The following is a 26,627-nucleotide window of genomic DNA, read 5'->3' as shown; positions in this document are numbered from 1 at the left end:
TCTTCCCTGTTAATAGCCATTGATTCCGAAGCCATGTTCTTCACTGTCATAGACCTCAAGAATGCATTTTTCAGTGTTCCAATTCATCCAGACAGCCAGTTTCTTTTCGGATTTTGTTTAAATGGAAGGAGCTATATGTTTACACGCGCTCCTCAAGGTTTCACTGAAAGCCCTAGTATTTACAGTCAAGCACTCAAGAGACAACTAGACAACATTCACATGCCAACTGACACTGCCCTGCTCCAGTATGTCGATGATCTACTGATCACAGCCCGTTCTGAACGTGACTGCGAGCGAGCGTCACTGACAGTTTTGTATTTCCTAGCCGAGATGGGGCACAAGGTGTCACCTTCGAAGCTTCAATTCTGTGTCCAGCAAGTGGTATACTTAGGACACTTGCTGTCCAAGAGGGGTAGGCAGTTGACACCCGACCGTATCCAGTTAATAGCGAGTCTTCCCCAGCCCAGAACCCAGAAGGAGGTACGTGCCTTTATCGGCCTTACTTCTTATTGTAGACAATGGATTCCCCAGTATGCATTTCTAGCCAAGCCACTGATACGGTTAACGACACAGGAGGCAGCCGTATCGACTGTCCTCCCTTGGACATCTGAACATACACTTAGTTTCAATGAGTTAAAGAAAGCCCTATGTCAAGCTCCAGTTCTAGCTACACCGAACTACAGTAAGCCTTTTACACTTTTCGTTACTGAACGCGAAGGTACAGCATTATCTGTTCTTACACAAGATCAAGCAGGACAATACAAGCCCTGTGCTTATTTTTCGAGCACATTAGATCCAGTCGCCCAGGCGTTGCCTGCGTGCCTCAAGTCAGTTGCAGCCACAGCACTAGCTATCAGACAAAGTGATTCCATAGTTTTAGGACACTCCCTGACAGTACAAGTTCCACACTCCGTAGAAGTTCTTTTAAACAGAACACAAACACAGCACTTAACAATTGCACGTTTAACAGGTTATGAATTGACACTGTTCCAGCCACACATAGAAATTAGACGCTGCAACGTCCTGAATCCTGCTACACTGTTACCATCAGTTAATTCAAATCCAGACCCACATGACTGTGTGGAAGTAGTTAATATTACGACAAAGCCAAGACAAGACCTGACAGACATTCCGTTACCAGATCCCGATCTGACACTTTATGTGGATGGTTCATGTATGAGAACTAGTACAGGAGAACTAGTCGCAGCATATGCAGTAACTACTGACACCGACGTTATTGAAACACACCGTATTGATACCCTGTCTGCTCAAGCAGCAGAGCTAGTTGCTCTGACACAAGCCTGTATACATGCCAAGAACCTGAAAGTTAATGTTTACACAGATTCACGTTACGCATTTGGAGTTGTCCACGACTTCGGAGTGCTCTGGCAGGAGAGAGGTTTCATGACTTCTCATGGAACCAAGATTCAGCATGGTCTCCTTATTCAAGCCCTGTTAGATGCCATACACTTACCGACATCCATTGCCATCATGAAATGCAAAGCACATACGAAAGTTACTGACATTATTTCTCAAGGTAATGATCTAGCAGATCGCACAGCCAAGCTTACAGCACAGACTCTAGACATTCCAGTCAATCAGACACACACCCCAGACCTGACTACATGCATGACAGTTAAGGACCCTACACAAGACGTCATAGATATCCAGTTACATGCTACTCCCGATGAAATCAAGAAATGGTCTGAACAAGGAGGGGTCCAGACAGATCAAGGATGGTTAACGAAGGGTAGAGCCACATGGTTTCTCCCCGACTCTATGGTTCAAGTCATTATCAATACCGCACATAGTCCAGCACATTTAGGAGAAAAAGCTATGTTAGACAGTATCCAGAACATTTGGTTCAACAAGCATTTACGAGCTGCAGCCAAGCAGAAAGTCCGCACCTGTATGATATGTTGTCAGTTTAATCCAGGTAAAAGTGTCCCGGTGGAACAAGGTGGTTTCCAGCCCCCTGACCACCCTTTTGAGGTCCTCCAGATGGATTATATTCAGATGGAGCGATGTCGAGGTTTCAAGTATGTCCTTGTAGTTGTATGCGCTTTGTCCAGATGGACAGAAGCATATCCAGTCCCAGATTACACAGCCGCGACCACTGCCAAGCAGTTGGTTCGTGAATTCTTCCCTAGATATGGACTCCCTAGAGTCGTATATTCTGATAACGGCCAGCCATTCTCATCTGAACTGATGAAGCACGTTTCCCTTTTGTTAGGGTACCAGTGGAAGTTCCATTGTGTACGCCATCCTGAAGCAGCCGGTCTCGTAGAGAGACATAATCAGACTCTGAAAATCCGCATTGCCAAAGTTTGTAAAGAAAAAGGTGTGGACTGGCTAGTAGCTCTGCCAGTCGCTCTGTTTTATATGCGCATGGTTGCACATTCCAGATCAGGTCTGTCCCCGTATGAGGTCGTATTCGGCCGCCCCCCTAACATGTGGGGTACTCCTAGACCCCGAAGTATTACCGATGTTTCATGTAATATGTTGACAGATTACCTAGCTTCCTTGATGTCTGCCCTCAACTCATGTCGTTCACAGGTTGCCGCCGCCTTTCCAGACAACACCGAGGTGGCACCGCATGAAATCGTTCCAGGTTCCCTTGTGCTGGTCCGCAATTTTGACAGATCAAGTCCGCTGGAACCACGTTGGAAGGAGCCACGTCAGGTCCTCTTGACCACCCGTACTGCCGTCAAGTTGGAAGGCAGAAAAGGATGGATCCACCTTTCTCATGTTAAACTTTTTAAAGGATTGAAATCTGTTTCTAAAAACATTTCCCAGGATTCGAAAGACTGCCAAAACATTGTTTTAAAGGACTGTCCCGCAAAAGACATTATTACAACCCCTCCCTTGTTAGAGAAAACTCCGCAACAGGAGTATAAGTTAAAGCTCAGGTCTAGTAAAATAAGTCAGTCAGTTTGATTGTATAAGTCCTCCCCTAGGTGAAACGGTTAGACTGTTTCTGACATGTATAAAATAGACCCCCATAGTGAGAGAGTTAGTCGAAGTTCAATTCAATGTATCGTTTTTCTGAGTTTCATATTATTCATCAGCATTTTGATTTCCTGCACCAGCTATGCATTCTATCTGTATTTTCCAGTTCCTCATGCTAATATGTCTGCTAATGCTACAGTAGAGCACACGTTTAGTGATCTGCCTCCTCACGAATATTCTTACCGCCTTGCTATGCGCAATAACACATTTATCCGTATGTTACATTACTCACACCAGACCAGCAATGCCACTAATTGTTGGGTGTGGTCGACTCCCCCCTTTCCAGACACCGAAGGGAGTTCTGCCACTCTTTCCTTATCCATTCTCACATAATGGTTCGTGTGGAGCATGGTCCACGTTAACGTCATCCTCAACAGATATGTCTTTTCTTAACAGTACATGTTTCCCAGACAAGCAAGGTCTCCCCCACAGAACAGGTTTAGATCTAGAAAATGAAGTTTATAATTTAGGTAATTATTCGTCGAATTTCATGGTCCTGAATGTTCAGTCTGATACTACTCCAGACTTACCTGCTATTTCAGTACTACCTGTCAAAGGCGAATTATGTGTCCGTAGTTATGGTTCCATACATGTAGGTCATAGTGAATGTACTACTGTTATCCAGTATAGTGACAGTGGGAAATCTGTTTTCAAAGCTTCACGTCATTCTTATTTTATTTGTGGTCAAACTGCATATGTCCGTCTGCCCCTCGATTGGGAGGGAACCTGTTACATTGCTTTCCTACTGCCACCTGTTTTTCTAGCCCCATCTGATTATCACAGAAACACACATCTAGTACACATTAGACATAGAAGGGAGTCCCCAATTGTCGATTATACTGAAACTACTCTAGAACAGTATACAGATTTCAATAAAGGTTTCTTCTTCTTTGTAGGACCTGTCCAGAATAGTAAACTGATCCGTAGGTTAACAAGAACCCTTGATGCTGTAGTAAATGAGACTGCCTCTGCTCTAGGTAACCTAACCGAAGAACAATCTGCTATGAGATTTGTCGTTTTGCAAAATCGTCTCGTCCTTGACGTCATACTGGCCGATAGGGGCGGGGCCTGTAGAGTCATCGGATCTAGTTGCTGCATTTTCATTCCAAATAACGCGCCGTCTGTTTATTCAGCTATAACCAGACTTCATAAAATTGCCCATCTGTTACACCAAGATCCAGGCACCTGGACATGGTCCGGTTGGTTCTGGAATATAATTTCCGCATGGGGATGGAAAGTCCTGTCCTTTTTAGGTATTGCAGTAACGATCATATTTAGCTGCTGCCTCTGTATACAATGTGGCCCTGCGATTTGCAGCATGTGTGCTACCTCTTGTATTCCTAGTCCCAAGCCCCGTTCTAAATCCCGTTCCAAGACAATTCGAGACGAGCAAATGGTACTGTATGAAATGATAGATGGTATCATGAAAATTGATGTTTCCTGATGGAAACGTAGTGACAAGGAGGGAATGTGGAAAAGTAAATTTTGCCATGTTCTGTGTCCCTACGCCTCATCCATCATATGTTATGTGTGCATGACCAATATGCATATGTTATTCCCCATGTCTGATTAATGACGCAATTACAGTTGTGTCCACCTCTAGTATGCCAGTTTTCCAGTCCTCGTGAATACTACGAATATCAGGCCTATGTAAAGCTACGTTGCCACGTTTCCCAGTGTGCACGTTATTCCATAATAAAGTCCCCGTTTCCAGGCCTCAACAGGGCCCGGACATCAGATTCAGCTCCTGTCTCCTGAAAGCCTCGCTGAGGAGCGATACAGCCCCCACCTGTATCCTCGACCCTTCACTTACTTCCTGCCTCGCAGTGCCCGGTGCAGCTTGGTTCTGCCTCTGAGTCTGCCAAAAGTATGTTATAGTTCCAGCTATCAGTTCAGTCCTCCTCTTCTGCATTCCTAAGCTACTGAACTGCATCAATAGTTTCCGTCATTGTCTAGCCTATTCGGCTCCACGTTAGAGAAATACTGTATTAATGGTCATTTAATATTCTTCATCACGCACTACATGTAGAATAATGCATGGTCCAGTCTTAGAGTCAAGTTAGCTTCTCCCCTCATGACTTCTAGTTTATATCAACATGTTCCCTAAACATCAGATACCAGATAGGGTTTAGGTACATGTCGCTCCGACCCTCCAGACTTTAGTCTCTGCTCCTAGCACAGAGTTCGTAGCCCCCAGCTTCTCCTAGTAATACGTCATTGCCAGTTTTCGCGCACCATTAGGTTAGAGGTCCCGGCTCCTTAGGTAGCCCCCTCCTATGTTTCCGCCCATTCATGACATATTCTGTTACGTTTGCACCACATGTCTATGTACACGCCCAGTTACACCTACCTTTACTGTTATCTTTCGCGACTACTACGCGTCACGCCTTCTGCTCCACCCACTGTTACGCCTACTGCAATGTAATGCTATGTGTTTGCGCTATGTATATAAGTTGATGTATTGTTATTAAAAGTTAGCGCGCTCATCCCAGACCTAGCCCCAGCAGCTGCTGGGCCTCTTTTTCCCCTGCTGGGCCCCAGTTGTCCTGCTGGGCCCTGTCACCTCTGTTCCTATGCAGGTTGTCCTGATCCTGTCCTTATGCTGTAATAAACCTGCAGAAAGCTCCTACTACCTCGAATCTTGACTCTTATTTTATTGAGCTATCTGTTATTCATTCATTCATTCAAAAATAGATCCGGTATTATTTATTTATATACCACAATACTGCATACTAACTGTAAAGTTATCGCTGATCTGGTGAAATAAATAAAATAAAAATAAAAAAAAGGTTCAGGGGTAAGACTCAGGGGTCTCAAAAAGGTCAGGTAGGTACAGTTGTTACACCCTCAGCGGCACAGGTGCAGCCGGGTGCAGAGAGAGTAGGCCTAATGTTAGCCTATGGTGGGCAGGGGTCCTTTGGTTGGTGGCTGCTAGCAGGTAGGCAACGCGGCTGTAGGAGCTGAGCTCCTGGTCACTTACACAGGGCAAGTGGGGAAGTAGAATAGAACAGATGCTGCTCTTCCAGTGGCACTCGGGCAGCTGGGTGCAGGGTGCTTTTGGGCCGTCGGGGACCCAAGGTATTTCAATGGAAAAGCTGGAAGTTGAACAAAGGATGCAGGCTCTCGGAAGGAGATTCTTCAGGTGCGACCACCACTTCGAGAGGTAAGTTGGGAAGCTGTAGGTTAGGTAGGCACCCCAGAGGAGGGCACAGGGGGCCGAAGGGCGCTGGGTGCAGGTACCCTCTACTGGTCGCAGTTGGAGGGGTCCCTGGTTGTGAGGCTGCAGGCGTCGTCAGGAGCATCCAGGAGGGTCCTTGGGTGCTGGATTAGTGGTCACAGTCACCAGGGGGACGTCCTCATGGTCTTTGTTCACTCAGGCACAGTCTGGGTTCGGCAGGTGCAGATGGTGCTGGATTTGCGATTCCTGGCTGGCACCAGTGGTTGTTGCTGTTTGAGCAGAACCACTGCTCGTGGGAGTCCCAGTCTTTGGATGAGCAAGGCAGTCAGGTCCTCCGGGGTTTTTGAGGTTGCTAACCACAAGATACGGCGGGATTTAGCAGGAGCAGGATCGAGGGTCGACAGGCCTGTAAGCCTGGGGCCAAGTCAGTTGGTGTCGTCCTCTTGTTAGCAGCTGCACAGCAGGTCTTCTTTCTTATTGTTCTTTTTCTTGTTTCAGAATCGGGATCTGAGGAAGGAAGGTTCTGGGTGCCCCTAAATACTAGATTTAGGGGTGTTACAGGTATGGGAAGCTCAGGGACCAATGGGTTCCTTCTCTGTCCTGCTACTCTCCTGAGGGAGGGGAGCAGAAGCCTGTCTCTGATTGGGTAGGGCTCCCCATCTACAAGATGGCGGGAGCCCAGAGATGTGCTTCACCTCGCATCTCCCACCTGAGGGGTGGGGTTGGCAGAGGCTGGCACCCCCCCTTTCCTCACTTAGGGTTTCCCGTCTGTCTTGCCGCCAGAGTGGGGGTCAAAACCGGAGGGGGCCAGTTGCTGACTACAGCAAGTGGCCTGGAGAAGCTCACAAAGGCGGTATGCCTTCGAAGCTTCCCCTGCCCATCCTGGAGGAAGAGGCATGGCATCTCATCCCAGGATGTGCATTGTTTCAGGCCCCCGAGAGCGGCAAGCTCTCGACCCATGGGTCCAGAAACATGTCTGGTGGTGGCAGCCTCGGCAGCCACGCAATCTGAACACTGGGAGTTGGTTTGGTTTCCGGGGGCATCTCTAAGATGCCCTCTGTCGTGCATTTGACATTAAATCCCACACTGGCATATGTGAGAAAGTGGCTCCATATACACTGGACCACAGTAAGGTACAGTGTGTAGAGAGTCCACAATCCTCAGAGGTATAACAGAGGTTAAAGCCAGGGCTGACCTTACTCTCAAAAGTGGTAGCTTGGTCGAGCAGTAAGGCAGTACCAGAGAACAGTGTAAAGCATTTTTTGTACACACTCAGTCAGCAAAAGGTTTCACCCACTCAAGGACTGAACTCCAGGTCAATTGTTTTTATATCAAAAGATATAGTTGTTTTATTTTTAGAACCAACAGGTATCAAAATATACTTTTCTCAATAAGAGTACTCTCAGGTCATTACTTTGCAAAGAGGCAATAAACTTTGTAAATACACTCGGTACAATGGTGGCAGTAGGCAACACAATTCTAAACACAATTTAACATTGAGCTCAATGGGTTTGCTACATAAATGCAGCTGATTACTTTATAGATTACTTTTGTAACTTAAGGACTGGATTCTAGATTCAGTCCTGGGGTCTAAGCTGAAAACTGTTTAGTAAAAACGTTTTAGTTATTGCAATGATTTTTAAAGAATATAAAGGTATTTTAAAAGGTGACAAAAACTTTTCAGTGAAAAACTAGCAATGTTATCCAATAGAAGGAAATTCAAAGCACAGGTAAAGTAGGTTCTCGTTACTTTTGTAATCCAGTACTGGACTCCTAGGTTCAACACTGGGGTCTCTACCTAAGACATGTGAGTAATTACGTTTTAGTACTTGGTACGAATTTTAAGGAATATTTGTAATTTTCTAAAGTAGACAGAAAAAATTTCACAGAAAAAGTCAATAGTTTCCTATAGAAGAAATTTAGATTACTAGCAAACACGGTTGTGATTACTTTTGTGGTTCAGTACTGGGCTACAAGGTACAGTACTGGATTCTCTCCTGATCACAGGTGAGTAATTCGAAATTCGTTATTCGGCTGATTTTAGATGAATATTTTAAAGTTTCAAAACTTCACACGCTTTTTCGAGTCAAACCAGTCAATGTTATCCTATGACAGGAAAGTGAGTCATCGGTTGTCAGGTGAGTACTCGACTGGTGAAGTTAAGGTTCTGGGCATAGACTCAGGGGTCCCCCAGGGTCAGGTAGGTACAGTTGGTACACCCTCAGCAGCACAGGGGCAGCCGGGTGCAGAGGTAGTTAGACCCAATGTTCTCCAATGGGGAGAGGGGTTGGCCTAACGGCTAGGGCGCTCGACCTCGGACCTGGGGAACTTGGTTCGAGTCTCGGTAACGACTCCAAAAACCCCCTGTGATTCTGGGCAAATCACTTAATCTCCCCGTGCCTAAAATGAAAGTGTGTCCTCATGTAACGTAACTGGTGCTATGTAAAGCGCTCTGATAACTGATTCGGTTCGGTTCAAGTTCGCGCTATATAAAACTCTTAAAAAAAATAAAAAAATGAGAGGCAGGGGGCGTTCGGTTGGTGGCTGCTGGCTAGCAGGCCACGCGGCTGGGGAGCTGGGCTCCTGGTCACTTGCTCAGGGCATATGGGGAAGTAGAATAGGTTACAGGTTGCATTACCAGGGGCACTCGGTGGCTGGGTGCAGGGTGCTTTTGAGCCATCGAGCGCTCAATGTTATTGAATGGAGATCTTGAAAAGGGAACAAAGGCTGCAGGCTCAGGGACGGAGGATCTTTTGGAGCGACCAACACTTCGAGAGGTAAGTTGGGATCTTGGAGGATAGGTAGGCACCCAGGAGTTGGGCACAGGGGGCCGTGGGGCGCCGGGTGCAGGGGTGTCTTTTGAGGTCGGGAAATCTTACCCCCTGCTGGTTGCGGTCAGAGGGGTCCTTTGTCCTGAGGCTGCAGGCATCGTCGAGGAGGGTCCTTGGGCACTGGATTCCAGGTCAGAATCGCTGGGGGGACGTCCTTGGGGTCTTGATTCACTCCAGTACAGGCCAGGCTTGGCGGGTGCAGAGTGTGCAGGGTTTGCGGTTCCGGGCTGATGCCAGGGCTTGTTACTTGCTTTGAGCAGTACCACTGCTCGTGCGAGACCCAGGTAGTCAGAGTCACAAGGCAGTCAGGTCCTCCAGGGTTTTCGAGATTGCTGACCACTGGAGATGCCGGGGTTTAGCAGGAGTAGGTTTGAGGGTCGACAGGCCTGTAGGGCTGGGGCCAAGTCAGTTGGTGTTGTCCTCTTTTAGGAAGCTGCACGGCAGGTCTTCTTGTTCCTTGTTCTTCTTTCTTGTTTCGGAATCTGGATCTGTGGAAATAGGTTCAGGGTGCCCCAAAATACTAAATTTAGGGGCGTTACAGGTAGGGCCAATGGGTCCCTGTCCTGGGGTGGGTACACCCCCTAGCCTGCTCCTCTCCTGTGGGAGGGGGGCAGGACCCTATCTGTGATTGGGCAGGGCTCCCCATCTTCAAGATGGCCAGAGCCCGGGGTCGTGCTTCACCTTGTCACTTTCACCTGAGGGGTGGAGTTGACACAGTCTGGCACACCCCCCTGTCTGACGTAGGATTTCCCGCCAGCCTTCCCGCCACAGTGGAGGACAGAACTGGTGGGGGACAGTTGCTGAGTACAGCAAGTGGTCTGGAGAAGCTCACAAAGGCGGAATGCCTTTGAAGCTTCCCCTGCCCATCCTGGGGGAGGAGGCTTGGCACCTCGTCCCAGGATGTGCATTGTTGCAGGCCCAGGAGAGCGGGAGCTCTCCACCCAGGGGTCCAGCAACATGTCTGCTGTGTGGCAGCCTAAGCAGCCTCTCAGACAAAACGTGGATTGTAGGTTAGGCTTCAGTGGGAATCTCGCAGATGCCCTCTGTAGTGCTTTTTACATTAAATCTCACACTGGCATCAGTGTGGGTTTAATGTGCTGAGAAGTTTGATATCAAACTTGACAGCCTTCAGTGTAGCCATTATGGTGCTGTGGAGTTCGTAATGACAACCTCCCAGCACCATATACTCTTAATGGCATCACTGCACTTACAGTGCCCAGGAATGGTCCTGAGTACTGTAGGGGCACCGGGCTCATGCACCTGTGCCCACACCACTGGCATAGGGCACCCAGCTAGAGGGGTGGCTGATGTATGCCAGGGCAGTGGATTTGTAGGCATGGCACACAGGGATGTCTGCCATGTCGACTCTTTGTTTTGTTCTCCACCAAGACACTCAGCCTGCAAAGGCAGTGTGTGTGTGTGTGTCAGGATACAGGACCCCTAAAGGTGGCACAATAAGTGCTGCAGCCCTTAGGGGCCTTCTCTGTCTTGACGCCGGCGGGAGAGTAGCATTGGTCATGCTTGATCTCTCGGCGGCGTTTGACACGGTGCCTCATGCCATGCTCCTTGATCGCCTTTCTGAGATAGGAATTTCGGGGTTGGCTTTACAATGGATCAACTCTTTTTTGGAGGGAAGATCGCAACAGGTTTGGCTTCCTCCATGTGCCTCTGTGCCCATGAGGGTCTCCACTGGGGTGCCACAGGGGTCATCACTTAGCCTGCTGTTATTTAACATCTACGTGACTCCAATGATTTTTCTGGCGGAGTCTCTGAGGGCTAAGGTGATGGCCTACGCTGATGACACCTAGCTGCTGTTCACCTGGAGCAAGGAGGAGGACTCGGTCAAGAGACCCCATCAGTGCTTGTCATCGGTATTTCACTGGCTGGCCAATGCGCAGCTCAAGTGTAATGAGGGAAAGTCTGAAGTCCTGCTGTTCGGCTCTTTCGCTCCAGAATTCAGAGAGAGATTTTGGCCGCCCGGTTTTCCCTGTCCACCTGAGAATAAGGGTGCGGCCAAGAACCTTGGAGTTTGGTTTGATGAGAACCTGAATTTCGGGACTCATGTAAAAAAACTGTCCGACACCTGCTTTGGTGTGCTGAAAAGTTTGAGTAAGTTCCTGCCCTTCCTGCCGAATTCAGCTAGAGAGACGGTTGTGCGTGCATTGATTCTTTCTCGCCTGGATTATGCCAACGCCCTCCTCGTCGGCAGCCCAGGTTATCTTGTGAAGAAATTGCAAGTGGTCCAAAATTCGGCCGCCAGACTTCTAGGAGGGCTGTCTTCCAGGCACAGTGCCCGGGCTCTTCTACGGTCATTCCATTGGCTCCTAGTTGAAATTCGCCTGAAATGTAAAATGCTCTCTATCGTGCAACGGGCCCTTTACGTTCTTGGTCCCAGTTATTTGCAGAAGAGACTAGCCTTTTACACCCCAGTGAGACAGTGCAGACGCCGAAGTTTAAGCGCCAGCGATTGGGCAGGAATTCATTCGTCCGCAAGGCTTATCTGGCCTGGAATGAGCTGCCCTTGGCCCTGAGAGCGACTTCTGACCCTTTTCTGTTCAGGAAAGCCCTAAAAACTTTTCTGTTTTAATTTGGTATATGAGCTTCTCCTGCCTCTTTTTGCTGTTAGCGCCGGGACACTTCCGAGTAGCTGTGAGCTGAATAAATTAAAATAACATAACATAACATAACAGTGCCCTGGATACCTAGGATACCATTTACCAGGGGCTCACATGTGGCCAGAGATGCCAATTGGGTTCAGGTTTCAATACAGTTTTAGGAAAGGAACACAGGGCCAGGGCACCTGATTGGTAGGAGCCCAGGACACTCTCAGTAAAAGTACATCAGCAATTCAGCAAAAATGGTGGTATACCATGCAAGAAAGACGGCACTTTCTCACATCATGCCTCAGCCTTTCATCCTTCTGGTGCCGGTTGGATGGGTTGCTATCGGCCGTGGTGCCTGCGGGCTCTCAGGAGACAAGGGAGAGGGGTTGGCGATGTCTGGAGGCAGGGGGAAGTGGGGGGTTGCTCACCCCAGTGTTGCTGCACGAGTCTTTTCACATTTCAAGCCGGGCGCCTAATTTCCCTGCATCTCTTTGCTTTCTGAGCATCAGCCTGACGCACCCACCTCTCGCGCTTGCACATTGGACAGCCTCCCTCAATTGGCTTCCTGGGAGTGGTCTCCTCCAATAAACCTGCGGTACCACAATAATGATCGGGGGAGGTAGACATGTGAGTACTCCGCCAGGATGCGGATGGGCCAGTGATGTATAATGCGCTGCCTGCGTGAGGCAAGGTGGCCCAGCTTAGGCCCTGTCTGAGGAAATGAGAGCAGAGCACTCTAGAGGGGAGGGGAGCTTGTGGGGCTCATGCCGTGCCTGCGAGAGACATCAAAGCACCCAATAAACCATGATATTGTGACAGAGTGCTGCCAGAAAACAGACCACTGCCCTATATTAACTCTAGAGTAATTTGGCGCGTGCAGTGCACGCACCAGCAGGCAGTTTAATTTGTTGCTCGTTCTCACATGGGAGCAGGACGGGTATTTTTGGGCGCCTTGAGTCTGTGTGTCATATGAATCATCTCATTTCTCACACTCAGCAGTGAAAAGATATAAGATGTCTATATATAATTCAAAATCGAACGCGCGCACCAGTGGGTAGTCCGAGAACGTGTGCCTTCCAACTGCTGAATCTGGGAAAGCGCGTGACTCGAGGAGAGCAGGCACGGCGTGGAGTTAGCCATGAAGCCCCTCCATATGTAAGGGGCGGTGAGCACGTTGGGCGCATGTGGTCTCTGAAACATTTTTCTTGTTCAATACGATGTATCGTTTTCTTTTTGTAACAAACGCAGGCAGGCTCGTCCCTCTCGCAGAACAAGCAAGACACGCCCTTGGGACAGCTAGTCGACAGCATGTCTTGCTCACGCTGCCTGCACACACCAGTTGGCTCTCTAGTTGGTTGACAAGGTCCACCAATCACAAAGCATATTTGGTAGTTGCCAACCAATCAGGCAGCCGACTGGCCCATGCAAACAGCGTGAGCAAGACACTCCGTAGAGATCAAAGGCTCAGACTGTGTTTGAACAAAGAAATGAAAACGCGCGCCATCTGTTTTCATTCAGCCGCTTGTATTTGCATCTGGGCTGAGTGAAAACAGATGCCCTTGTCAAGATGGGCGGCATCACAAAACTGCAAGGGGGTCAACAAAAGTTACAGCCAGCAAACCCAAAGCACGGAAAAACATTAATCACGACCTAAGCCAATTGGAAACGGTCGAGACACAGGGGCATGGATTAAAGTTCCCCTTCTTAGAGTGTTTACTATAGCCCTCGCAGGAAGAGGAGCGCATGCGCGCTCCAATGCCAGGCAAGACCTAAAAATGGCTGTTAGAAAGGAATGTTTTCCAGTCAGTTGGCAGGGGGGCGGGCGAGGGTTGGCTGACAGGGGTTAATCAATAGGATTGATATCACCCATTGTACCTCACTTCTTTAGAAGTTCCAACAGGGAACTCCACTGGGCAAAAACATTCTAGGATGGAGTCATTGCCCATGTATATGGTGGACTAAGAGACGAGTCACAAGATATCCTGCGATTTTAAACTTCCTTGAAGAAAAACAAATTGCAATGCCTGAGCCCAACAGTAGATGTTAGGAGTATGCAGAGCTTGGTTCTACAGACACACAAGCCATGAACAAAAGGACTGTATGTAGGAAGCTGCCTCTCTATATAGTGTACCAAAATGAGGTGCGCTGAGCAGAGAATCTAGGTAACCCTTATTAGTGTACAGGGTCTTGCTTTAACAATTCCAAGGTGCTCTATTTGTGGTAGTGTGGTCGAACAGCCTTAGACTTATCAGAGGGCAGAATGATGCATTTGTTGCACACACAGAGTCAATAAATAAGACACACACTCAATAAGAAAATACAACACCAATTTTGAAAAATAATAGATTTTTATATTAATTTAGACACCAAGATCTACGAGATTAGGTAAGTGCCAATTAAACCCTATTACCTTGTTTTAGGGAAAGAGCACTGGCACTGGAGCCTGGTTAGCAGGGCCCAGTGCACTTCAGTCGAAACATATCAGTACCAGTGGCAAAAAGTGGGGTTGACCTTGACTAAAAGGGGCACTTTACTACACTGTATATAACTGATTTGTGAAAAACTTAATGTGAGTAAAAAATAGGTGAGCATATTTTATTTATGCTATTTTCAGTTACCCTATATGTGAAACATAGATAGTATGTATACACATCAGCTTAGTATTTAGGGAGTTAAATGTTGTGATGAAAATAGGACAGTGTATAAAATAGGACTTTTTTTGTAGGGATTGGTACCTTTGGTTCTCCGACTCCTATTTGAATGTCAAGGAAACAAACAAGACACCCCCTTGAAAGAGTGTACCAATTGACAAAAAGACAAACCAAAAACACTATATTTGTTATTCAAATACAGTTCTCCAATTTACCACCTGCAGTCATAACTGTGGAGACTTTTGCATCTTTAACACTGCAGACTGTAATAACGTTTGAACCAATTGGAAAATGCACACATTTTGGGACAATCTACATTGGCGAAATCAACATGTAAAGGCATCTGTGACTAACTCTGTTGTAAAATAACCCATACAGTCTCCATCATTAGAATGGACATGAATACTACTTACAGAACCTTCTTCTTCCATTTCCAATATGTAAGTGAGAGATTCCTCTGAAGATACACCATTTGGTGGGCACCACTGTAAGGATAGCCATGTTATTCCTGCTTGAATCAGCCGAGGGGGTAATGGTGTGGGTGGGACACTGCCTGCTGTGTAGAATAGCATGATCTCACTGAAGTCACTGAAAGAATACATCAACATGCAGTCAAATATAGAACTAAATGCAAACCTGTTTCTAGACAGCTTTATTCTGGCATTAACAAACCAAGGGTTTATGAAATTCATCAAAATGTGTTAAATAACCGCACCATAAATACAAAAACATTTACAAGCAAGACCAATTAAACACAAGCAACTTCATACATCAGGTAACTATTCACATATAGATGTCATAAAGTGAAATATTCATAAAAATATAACAAATCCATAAACGTCAATATCCCTTCAGTACATTATAAATACTTTGGATGCATTCCAATACACATTCATATTTAGACTGTCTTATTGTAGGAAGCTGGCACTGTATATGTTATACCAAAAAGTGGTTATATAGTGCACAGAGTCCAGAGATTCCCCCAGAAGTGCACAGGGCTCAATGCAAACCCAAAGTGCTCTATTTGTGATAGTGTTGGCGAGCAGCCTTAGGACTACCACAGTGGAGTGTAAGGCATTTGTTATACACACATTGACCAATAAATGACACATGACTCAAAAAGGAGATCTACACCAATTTCAGAAAAAAAGCTTCCTTCAAGTTTATTTCAAGACCAAGATGTACACAAAAATGTAAATATGTTTTTCTGAAAAAATATTTTACACTTTAAAAAGTGCAATTTTAAGTGTGGAATGTTAACCTAGGGGGGAAACAATAATGCAGTTTTTCAGGTAAGTACACAACGTACAGATCCATTTTTCAGGGGTTTCAGGTCAACACAGGAAAGGTTCGGATTGGCACTAAAACTACATAACCTGCGGCACATGGGCGGCTAGTTGCGGAGGTCAGATACGGGGTCTGGTGCCCAATGTTAACCAATTGAGAATGGGGGTGCTCAATGATGCACTGCTCACAGGTGAGTGAGGGGGTGTCAGGGGCACGATCTACAAGTGTTAAGGTAAATACGGGGGGGGGGCTCAAGGCAGCACTAAACTTACACCCTCAGCAGCACAGGGCCAGCCGCGTGCAGAGTACCGACACAGCGATGGGTGCCCAATGTTAACCAAAGGGGCAGATCGGTCCTGAAGAACGGCTGCAGGCTCAGGCCAGGAGCTACAAAGAAACCGCACAGCTGCCCATGTAAGTAGTGATACTAAGGGACATAGGGACTCCGTCGGTCAGGATTCTCCAAAGCTCAGGGGCTTCTGGTGCAGGGGTGTCTTTTTGTGTCTGTAAACATCTTACCAGGTAGGTCGCGGTCAGTGGTAGAGGTGGAGTCCGTCAAGGGTCTGCCCATGGTGGACTATTGCTTAGAAGTGCTGCAGAACCTTCACAGCACCAGTGGGCCACTTGGACTCGGACAGTGGGTGTCGGGTGCAGAGGTGGGTACAACGATGGATTCACGGTTCCTCAGGTCAGAGTTCTTTGGAGTTGGATTCTTCTGGACAGATCCACTGACCACAGGAGATTAGTAGTCTTTTTAGAAGGCAGGCAGTGCTCCCTGGGTTCTGGAGGTAACTAGTCTGAGGGGCAGATCGTTCTTCTGCAGCAGGATCTTTGAGGGTTGCAGACAAGCCGGTAGGGCTGGGGCCAAGTCACTGTGCTACTTCCGTCTTTGCTGCTGCACAGCTCTTCTTTGATCTCTTCTTTATAGGGCGTCGCAATCTGATTTCAGGGCCTGAGGGAGTCACCTAAAAACTAGATTTAGGGGCATTACAGGGGAGTAACAGGCAGGGACTAATGGGTCTCTCACCTTGGGTGTCAACACGCACTATTATACCACCCTCTTTTGGGAGGGCGGCATAGCCCTAGCCCTGATTGGATAAGTCCCACCATCTTCAAGATGATGGGGACTGAAAAATGTGCTTCACTTCACCTCCGCACCAATGGGATGAAGTTGGCGAAGTAGGGCACAACTCCAGTTCTCACCAAAAGTGGGACTTTGAACCAGGGGCTGTCATCTGCTAGTAGCAGCAGAGGCTGGGGTTGCATTACAGAGGAGGCAAGGCCTTTAAAGCCTTCCTCTCGAGCGGTGTGTTCATCCTGGAGGGTGAGGTGTGACACCTCCGGCCAGGGTAGGCTACGTTTCTGGCCTCATAGACCAGGGTCTCTTGTATCAGGGGTCCAAAAACATGCCTTGTGGTGGCAGGCTGTCTAAAGCCAAACAGAGAACACACCAGGGTTAGTAGGTTAACAGGGGGCACCTCTGAGGTGCCCTCTGGGTATATGTTTCAATAAACAACACACTGACATCAGTGGGGGTTTATTGAGAGGAAGTGTTTAGTACCAAATACTCCTGGGGTCAGTGAAGTCATCAAGTTGTCGAGTTTCCAGCCCATGTACTCTCTATGGCTTCACTGGCACATACAATATTAAGAAACAACTTAAATATTGTAGGGGCATATCTACTCCGACAGATATACTTACACCTGAGATATAGTGTGTAGAAATCTGGCTCTGTTTATTCTATACCAAAGTGAGGTATAGTGCGCACAAAGTCCAGTGGAACCCAAAAGGTAGTCAGAGGTAAAGTAGATAGCACCTCACTCTCTATTTGTGGTAGTGTGGTTGAGCAGTAAGGCTTCATCAGAGGGCAGTGTTAAGCATTTGTTGTACACGCTTAATCAGCAAATGAATTCACACACTCAAAGACTGAACTTCAGAACAATTGTTTTTGTATAAAAATATTCTTTTAGATAATTTACTTCCTAGAACCAAGTGAGTCTGGCACAAGTAAGTGATAGGTGCTTTGCAGTAAATATACAGATTGTAACACAGTTTGGTTTGCAATTGTAAATTGTAAGAAAGTGGCTCTATATATACTGGACCAAAGTAAGGTCCACAGACCCCAGAGGTTTGGCAGAGGCTAAAGTTAGATATAACCTTACTCTCTAATCTCTAAAGTGGTAGCTTGATCGAGCAGTAAGGCAGTATCAGAGGACAGTGTAAAGCATTTGTTGTACACACTCAGTCAGCAAATGGTCTCACACACTCAAGAACTGAACTCTAGGCCAATGGTTTTGTATCAACATATATAGTTGTTTTATTTTAGAATCAACAAGGTATCAAAATATACTTTCTCAGAATTAATTACTTTAGTTTAAATACTTTGTAAATAGGCAATATACTTTTTAAGTACAGTAGCTACAGTTGTTGAAATGGGCAACACAATTTCAAACACAATGCAACATTGAGCTCAATGTGAATTTCTAGTTAAATGCAATTAGTTACTTTATGGATTACTTTTCTAACCACAGGACTGGATCCTAGATTCAGTCCCGGGACATCTCCTGTAAACAGTTGAGTAAAAGCGTTTTGGTTACAGTAGTGATTTTTAAGGAATATTATTGTATTTTAAAAGTTGACACAAACTTTTTCACATAGATTCACCAATGTTATCCTATGGGAGGAAATACACTTAGCAGGTAAGTAGTGTTATCGTTACTTTTTCTTACTCAGTGGTGGATCCTGGATCCAGCACTGGTGCATCTCATGTAAACAGTTGAAAGAATGCATTTAAGTCACACAGGTGATTTTTAAGGAATATTTGTAGTTTGTGAAAATCGACACTTCGAAACTTTTCTGGTGAAAACCAGACAATGGGTTCCATGTAAGGAAATACAAGTTACTGGTAAGTACGGTTAAAATTACTTTTCAGGGTCAGGGCTGGGCTGAAAGATGCAGCACTGGGCTCTCTCCTGATAACAGGTGAGTAAATCGGAATTCGTTGGTCAGCTGATTTTAGATGAATATTTTAAAGTTTCAAAACTCCACACAAAAGAATTTCCGAAGTGAACCCAGTCAATGCTACCCAATGGGCGAAAAGTGAGTTATCAGCTTTGGGGTAAGTTCTTGACTGGCAGAGTTAAGGTTCCGGGCATAGACTCAGGGGTCTCCCAGGGTCAGGTAGGTACAGTTGGTACACCCTCAGCAGCACAGGGGCAGCCGGGTGCAGAGGTAGTTAGGCCCAATGTTATCCAATGAGAGGCAGTGGGGCCTGCGGTTGGTGGCTGCTGGCTGCTGGTTAGCAGGCTACGTGGCTGTGGGAGGTGGGCTCCTGGTCGCTTGCTCAGGGCAAATGGGGAAGTAGCTTAGGACAAAGGTTTCACTGCCAGGACCACTCAGACGGCTGGGTGCCAGGTGCTTTTGAGGCGTCAGGCGCTCAACGTTAGTCAATGGAGTTCTTAGAAGGTGAACAAAGGATGCAGGCTCGGGGACGGAGACTCTTCAGGAGCGACCAACACTTGGAGGGGTAAGTTGGGATCTTGGAGGATAGGTAGACACCCAGGAGTGGGCACAGGGGCTGGGGGGTGCCGGGTGCAGGGGTGGCTTTTGACATTGGGAAATCTTACCGTCTGCTGGTCGCGGCTTGAGAAGGCAGGCGTCGTCTGGGTTGTCGCGGAGGGTCCTGGGGCACTGGATTTCAGGTCACAATCGCCATGGGGACGTTCTCAGGGTCTTTGTCCACTCTGGCACAGGCCGGGCTCGGCAGGTGCAGAGTGGGCTGGATTCGCGGTTCCTGGCTGGCACCAGGGGTATTGCTGTTTAAGCAGAACCACTGCTCATGGGAGTCCCATTCTTTAAGAGGTTCAAGGCAGGCAGGCCCTCCGGGGTTTTCAAGGATGCTGTCCGCAGGAGATTTAGCAGGAGCAGGTTCAAGGATCAACAAGCCTGTAGAGCTGAGGCCAAGTCAATTGGTGTCATCCTCTTGTTAGCAGATGCAGGGCAGGTTTTCTTCTTCTTGATCTTCTTTCTTGTTTTCAAATCCGGATCTGCGGAAGGAAGACTCAGGGTGCCCCTAAATACTACATTTAGGGGTGTTACAGGAGGGTAAGGGCAGGCACCAATAGGTCCCTGACCTGTGGTGAGTGCACCCCCTATCCTGCTCCACTCCTGTGGGAGGGGGCCAGGAGCCTATCTCTGATTGGGCAGGGCTCCCCATCCTCAAGATGGCCGGAGCACGGAGTTGTGCTTCAACTCGCCTCTCCCACATGAGGGGTGAAGTTGGCCAGGTTGCTACACCCCCTTTCCTCACGTAGGGTTTACCGCCAGTCTTCCCGCCAGAGTGGGGGTCAGAACCGGTGAGTGCCAGTTTCTGAGTACAGCAAGTGGCCTGGAGAAGATCACAAAGGAGGCATGCCTTTAAAGCTTCCCCTGCCCATCCTGGGGGAGGAGACCTAGCACCTCGCCCAGATGTGCATTGTTTCAGGCCCAGTCGAGCGAGGGGCTCTCCACCCAGGGGTTCAGCAACAGGTCTGCTGTGTGGCAGCCTAGGCAGCCTCTCAGACAAGATGTGGAATGTAGGTTAGGTTCAGGGCGCAACTATAAGTTGCTCTCTGTCGTGCATTTGGCATTAAATCCCACACTGGCATCAGTGTGGGATCAGGGGGTGTCCGGTTGGTGGCTGCTGACGAGCAGGCCACTTGGTTGTGGGAGCAAAGCTCCTGGACTTTAGCTCAGGGCAAATGGGGAAACAAAGTAGCACCAAAGGGGCACCCTCAGCGGCACTAGGGCAGCCAGGTGCAGGGTGCTGTTTCGACGTCGGGCACCCTGTTGTTTGCAAAGGAGAACATCCGGTTTGCAAAGGCACTGCAGGCTCGGGAACGAAGGTCTTCTGGGTGCGACCACCACTTAGAGAGGTAAGTTGGGATCTTGGGGGCTGGTTAGGCACTGTCAGTTGGACCACACAAGGCCGTGGAGCATCAGATGCAGGGGGGACTTTAAGGGTCAGATCTTCTTACCAGCTTCTGGTCGCAGATGGGGGACCTTACGGATTTAGGCTGCAGGCATCGGCTGGAGGTTTGAGGCAGGTCAGGGGTCACTGGACCTCAGTTCAGAATCGCCAGGGAGACCTCCAGGTGGTGTTTACCCACTCGAGCTCAGGCCGTGGCCAGAGGTTGGAGATAAACAAAGCTGGTGTTCACGGGAGACACAGTCTTTGTGGTTGAAGGCAGGTAGGTCCTCCAGGGTTTTCGAGGTTGTTGGCTGCAGGACACATCGGGATTTCGAAGGAGGAGGTTCAAGGTGGAGACTGGTCTGTAGGGCTGGGGCGAAGTCAGAGGGCATCTTCCTCTTGTTAGCTGCGGCACTGCTGTTGGGTCCTTCATTCTTTTCTTATAGTTTCTTCTGGTCGGAGGAAGCAAGGTTCGAGGTTGCCCCTGAATGCACAAGTTACTTACCTTTGGTAACGATATATCTGTAAGAAACAGTAGTTAGTATTAGATTCTTTACCTTAGAATACCCCCTGGCGTCAGACTGGATCCGGAAACTTTTGCGTAGCAGTACCCTTGCGCGTCGGTAGGCGTCGTCTGCGGCTCCGCGTCCGTCGTCGGCGTCGTTGGCGCCGGGATGACGCCGCCGGAGTACTTAGACACCACCCTCGCGTGCTGTCGTCAGTTCTTATACACAGCTTTCCGCGCCAGAAAACGCAGAGCCATGATAAAAACCAACACTGGTGCCATAAAAACTAGGGCCCTGAAAGGGGATGGCCTTAACCCTAGATATCGGTTCGCAGAACGGGGAGGATGGGTGGGGCGGTAAGGAATCTAATAGTAACTACTGTTTCTTACAGATATATCGTTACCGAAGGTAATTAAATTGTGCATCTGAAAGAAACAGGTTAGTATTAGATTCCTTACCTTAGAATAGATACCCCAGCAATACCAACCCCGGTGGTGGGTCTGCGAACCAATGATCACACCAGAAAGTCCTGGAGAACGGAACGGCCGAAAAAGCCATCTCTCCGGACTTGGCTGTCCAGGCAGTAGTGTCTTGCGAACGTGTGCAGCGAGGCCCACGTAGCTGCCTGACAGATGTCCTGCAAGGGGACTCCCCGGCCCAGGGCAGTAGTAGCTGCCGTGTCCCGTGTGGAATGGGCACGAAGCCCCACAGGAGGCTCCTTTCGAGCCACAGAGTAACCAGCCTTGATGCACAAGACGACCCATCGAGAAATGGTTTGTTTGTGCACCGCCCGTCCCTTCGTAGCGCCCACGTAACCAACAAAGAGTTGGTCATCCACCCGGAACTGGCGTGTGCGATCCAAATAGAATGAGAGCGCACGTTTTGGGTCCAGACAGTGGAGCCTCTCTTCCTCTTTCAAGGGATGCGGAGGTGGAAAGAAGGTGGGCAAAGTGATGGACTGCCCGATGTGGAAGGCTGTGACTACCTTGGGCAGGAAAGAGGGTCGCGTCCGCAAGACACCTTTGTCCGGATGGACTGAAAGGAAAGGAGGTTGAGAAGAAAGGGCCTGGAGCTCACTCACTCTCCTGGCAGAGGTGATGGCAACCAGGAAAGCTGTCTTCAGAGTAAGGAGAAGTAGAGGACAGTTATGAAGTGGCTCAAAGGAAGCGCACATCAGAAAAGTTAGAACAAGGTTCAAGTCCCGCTGAGGCATTACGAAAGGAACTGGAGGAAACATATGGGTGATGCCCTTCAAAAACCTGTTTACAACTGGGGACTTGAACAAAGAGGGCTGATCAGGTAGCCTTAAGAAGGCGGAAATGGCCGAGAGGTAGCCCTTCAGAGTGCCCAGAGCAGAGCCCTGCTGGGCAAGATAAAGAAGAAAGAGGAGAACCTCTGAAAGAGGGGCAGAAAGGGGAGCCACAGCCTTTGCTGTGCACCATGCCACAAATTTGTTCCACCTACAGGCGTATACCGATTTTGTGGAGGGACGCCTGGCTGCCAGAATGACATTACAGACTTCAGGAGGCAAGTCAAATTGCCTCAACTGCCGCCGCTCAATCTCCACGCATGTAAGTGGAGACTGGACAGGTTCAGGTGGAGGACCGTCCCCTGCTGCTGCGACAGAAGGTCCTCCTGAAGGGGCAGACGAATCGGCGGATCGACAGACATGCTGAGTAGCTCGGGATACCAGAACCTCCGTGCCCAGTCCGGAGCCACAAGGATGACTTGGGCCCAGTCACGCCTGATCTTCTTCAGCACTCTGGGCAGAAGTGGTATGGGCGGAAAGGCGTACAACAGACCGCAACTCCACTCGCGACGAAAAGCGTCTCCGAGCGAGTGCCGCCTTGGAAATTCCAACGCACAGAACTGATGACATTGCGCGTTCTCTTCTGTGGCGAATAGATCTAACCAAGGCTCTCCCCACTGCTGAAAGAGGCCTTGCGCCACGTCCGAGTTCAGACGCCATTCGTGATCCATCATGCACCGACAGCTGAGTTTGTCCTCCCTGGCGTTCAGGGAACCTGCCAGGTGTTGAACCACCAGAGTCACGCCCTGATATTCCAGCCACTGCCAGAGGCGCAGAGCCTCCTGGCTTAGGGTCCTGTTTGTTGCAGTACCACATGGCGGTGGTGTTGTCTGTGACCACCTGCACTACACTCCCCCGGACAGAGGGGAGGAATGCCTAGAGTGCAAGTCGGATCGCCCGCAGCTCCAGAAGGTTGATATGGAGCTGGGACTCCGCCGGAGACCAGAGGCCTCTGCTCTCCGCCTCTCCCATGCGGCCTCCCCAGCCCTGGAGGGACGCGTCCGTCACAACTACGTGCTCCGGTTGGGGTAGGGAGAGGGATCTGCCGCTGACCCAATCGCGGTCCGAGAGCCACCACTGCAACTGTCTTGAAGTGCCCTTCGAGATCAAGATATGGTCGGACAAGTTGCCCTGATGCTGGGCCCACTGAAACTTCAGGTCCCCCTGCAGAGCCCGCATCCGCCACCTGCTGTGATGCACCAGAAGGATTCAGGAGGCCATCAGCCCCAGAAGCCGCAGCGTCAACCTGACCGAGACTCGGGATAAAGGCTGAAAGATTGGAATCAGAGCCTGAATATCAAGAACCCGCTGTATGGGAGGATAACCCCGAAACTGCGCCGAGTCTAGAACCGCTCCGATGAAGAGGAGCTTCTGAGAGGGGCACAGGTGCGACTTCGGCACATTGATGGAGAACCCCAGCAGCTGCAGGAGGTCGGCCGTAGTCTGGAGGTGGCAGACAACTGTCTGGGGCGTGCCCGCCTTGCACAACCAGTCATCGAGGTAGGGAAAGACTGAAACCCCTAACCTGCGCAGATGAGCTGCGACCACCGCCATCACTTTCGTGAACACCCGTGGGGCGCTGGTAAGGCTGAAGGGGAGCACGGTAAACTGAAAGTGCTCGTGGCCTACCGTGAACCGCAGGTAGCGCCGGTGGGCCGGCAGGACGGGGATGTGGAAATAAGCGTACTGCAAGTCCAACACTACCATCCAGTCTCCCGGGTCCAGGGCAGATTAGACCTGAGCCAGTGTCAGCATCGTGAACCTCTCCTATCGGAGGAAGCCGTTGACGTTCCGCAGGTTCAAGATAGGGCGTAGGCCCCCTTTGCCCTTCTTGGGAACCAGAAAGTAGTGGGAGTAACAACCACACCCTACTTCTGGCCCAGGAACGCGCTCGATGGCCCTCTTGGCCAAGAGGGCCGCAACTTCCTCTCGCAGAATATTCAAGTGATCCCCCGACACGCGGTGGTACTGCGGTGGCATGGCTGAAGGGGTCGCCTCGAAGGGGAGGGAGTAGCCCCTTCGGACGATTTGCAGCACCCACCTGTCCGATGTGATGTCGCGCCAGTGGTGGAGGCGATGGCTAACCCTGCCCCCCACTGGCGTCTTGTGGGCCTGAAAGCTTGGACTAGGAAGGCTTTGAGGCGGATGCTGCGGGGGGGGGGATGTGGACTGGCCGCGCCGTTGTCCCCAGGCACCGCCACGGCGGTTACCACGTCCGCCACCGCGCTGGATGTTAGTCTGCGGCCCGTGGCTGGCAGGACGTGTAGGGGGGCCCCTTCCTTGGCCACGAAAGGGGCGAAAGGCAGCAGATTGCTGGCGAGGGGCCGACAGGCCCAAGGACTTGGCTTTAGCCCTGGAGTCCTTAAAGCGCTCAAGCGCACTGTCTGCCTTGTCGCCAAAGAGGCGACGGCCATCAAACGGCATGTCCATAAGGGTGTTTTGGACATCAGCCGAAAAGTTGGCGGACCTCAGCCAGGCATGGCGACGAATCGCCACCGTCGTTGCCATCCCTCTACCTAGCGAGGCCGTGGTATCCAGTCCACATCTGATAGAGTACCGTGCCACATCTCGACCCTCCGCAAGGGCTTGGGCGAGTTTAGTCCATGCCTCCTCCGGACATTGTGGCAGCACGTCCGCGACCGTGTCCCACAGAGAGTGGGTATAACGGCCCAAGAGGCACGCGTTGTTAACGGACCGCAATCCCAAACTTAGGGAGGAGAACATCTTTTTGCCATATTGTTCGTACCTCTTGGATTCCCGATGGTGGGGAGCAGGTTGGAATGCGGTCTGGGAATTAGAGGCATGTATGACCAGGCTCTCGGGGCTGGGGTGGGTGGACAGGAAGCAAAGGTCGCCCAAAGCCGGGCGGTGGCGTCTGGCCATGTTCCTATCTACAGGAGGACCTGTAGCGGGCCTGGACCAGGTGCCCAGATGATCGTCAGACAAGGCCTCACTAAACGGCAACAGAGGCTCCGAAGAGCTTGCTTGCGGTTTAAGGACCTCAGTGAGGAGGTTAGTCCTCACGGCTGCGACGGGGAGCTCAAGGGATAGGGCCTTGGTCACCCGCGTCAACACCACACTATAGGCTGCCCCCTCCTCCGTAGCCACGGTAGGAGGGGAGACAAAGCCAGTGTCTGGCGAAGTGTCCAGACCACTGGCGTCCTCTAGCTCACCTTCCCAGTCCTGATAAGGCTGGCACTCACGTGCCAGAGGGTCCTCAGACCCCACCCAATCCGCCTTGCCACCCATCTCCTGGTATTCAGGGTCAAATGATGGGGCCGGATCATAGGAGTAAAAATCTCCCATCGGCGTTGAATGCGGCGTCGAGTGACGCCGCTCCGGCGTCGGAACCGGACCGAGGGGGGGACTGGGGACGGCATCGACCGTGGTCGGCGCCGGGGGCGACACCCTAGGAGCTGGCACCGGCGAGGTCGTAAGGTCGAGTCCTGCGGCGTCGGGACCGAAGTCGCCGACAGCGCCGGGGCCGAAGCACCCGACGGCGCCGGGGCCGAAGCACCCGGCCCGCTTGGGCTCCTAGTCGGGGCCGCTGGGCCCGAAGGCGCCGCGGAACCCGACGGAGAAGTGAGCGACCTCATGGCCGTGACGAAGGCGTCGATGTCCTCCGGCATCGCGTTCTACCCAGGGACCGGCGGGTATGGAGCAGGCCGCGACGCCTGCGGCTCCAACGGAGCCGCGTGGGCGGTGTCACCCGAACCCCCAGCCGTGTCGGGGGGAGTCAGAAGAGCGATGTTGTCTCTTCGACTTCTTGTGCCTCTTACCTGAGGACTTGGAGCTCGAGGAGTGGTGTCGATCCTCCGAGCCGTGATGACTCCGGTCCCGCGACCGGTCCCTCGACCTCCTTCCGGACCGGGACCTCGAACTGCGCGGGCGGACTGGCGGACCTTGGGGCACTTGCGGGACCGCTCCCGCCTAGCCTTCGACGTCAAGGCCTGGCAGTCGGAGCACGACTTGTCATCGTGGTCGGGCCCCAGGCAATGAAGACGCCGGCGATGGGGGTCGGTAACCGACATCAGTCGGTTGCAGTCGATGCAGGGTTTAAACCCGGGCATCCCTACCAACACCGTCCGAGTCGACCGACTTCGAAAAATATGATCAAAAAGATCGAAAAGTTTAGTCAAAAAATGACTAAAGGGTACCACTGTTCCCGGACCGTCGATTGCTGGCGTGGAAAAAATAGGAACTGAAGTCAGCGCGCGAGGGCGGCGTCTAAGTACTCCGGCGACGTCATCCCAGCGCCAACGACGGACACGGAGCCGCAGACGACGCCTACCGACGTGCAAGGGT

At 50.1% G+C, this 26,627-nt stretch overlaps 1 protein-coding gene across 3 annotated transcripts in view; it reads right to left on the bottom strand.

Annotated features, from left to right (window-relative positions):
- The window catches only part of LOC144829404 (fibronectin type-III domain-containing protein 3a-like), a 618,864-nt gene that overhangs the window by 321,682 nt on the left and 270,555 nt on the right, over window positions 1-26,627 (bottom strand). For all 3 annotated transcript variants that reach the window (XM_078688524.1, XM_078688526.1, XM_078688525.1), the window contains one exon: window positions 14,686-14,860. In XM_078688524.1, coding sequence (XP_078544650.1) covers window positions 14,686-14,860 — 175 coding nt within the window. The remainder of the gene's footprint in view (window positions 1-14,685; window positions 14,861-26,627) is intronic.

This window comes from Lissotriton helveticus, chromosome 4_1 (genome assembly GCF_964261635.1).
Source record: "Lissotriton helveticus chromosome 4_1, aLisHel1.1, whole genome shotgun sequence".
In the NCBI taxonomy this organism is placed as follows: domain Eukaryota; kingdom Metazoa; phylum Chordata; class Amphibia; order Caudata; family Salamandridae; genus Lissotriton; species Lissotriton helveticus.
Note: the sequence above shows the minus strand (reverse complement) of the source record. Positions and strands in the feature narration are given on the sequence as shown.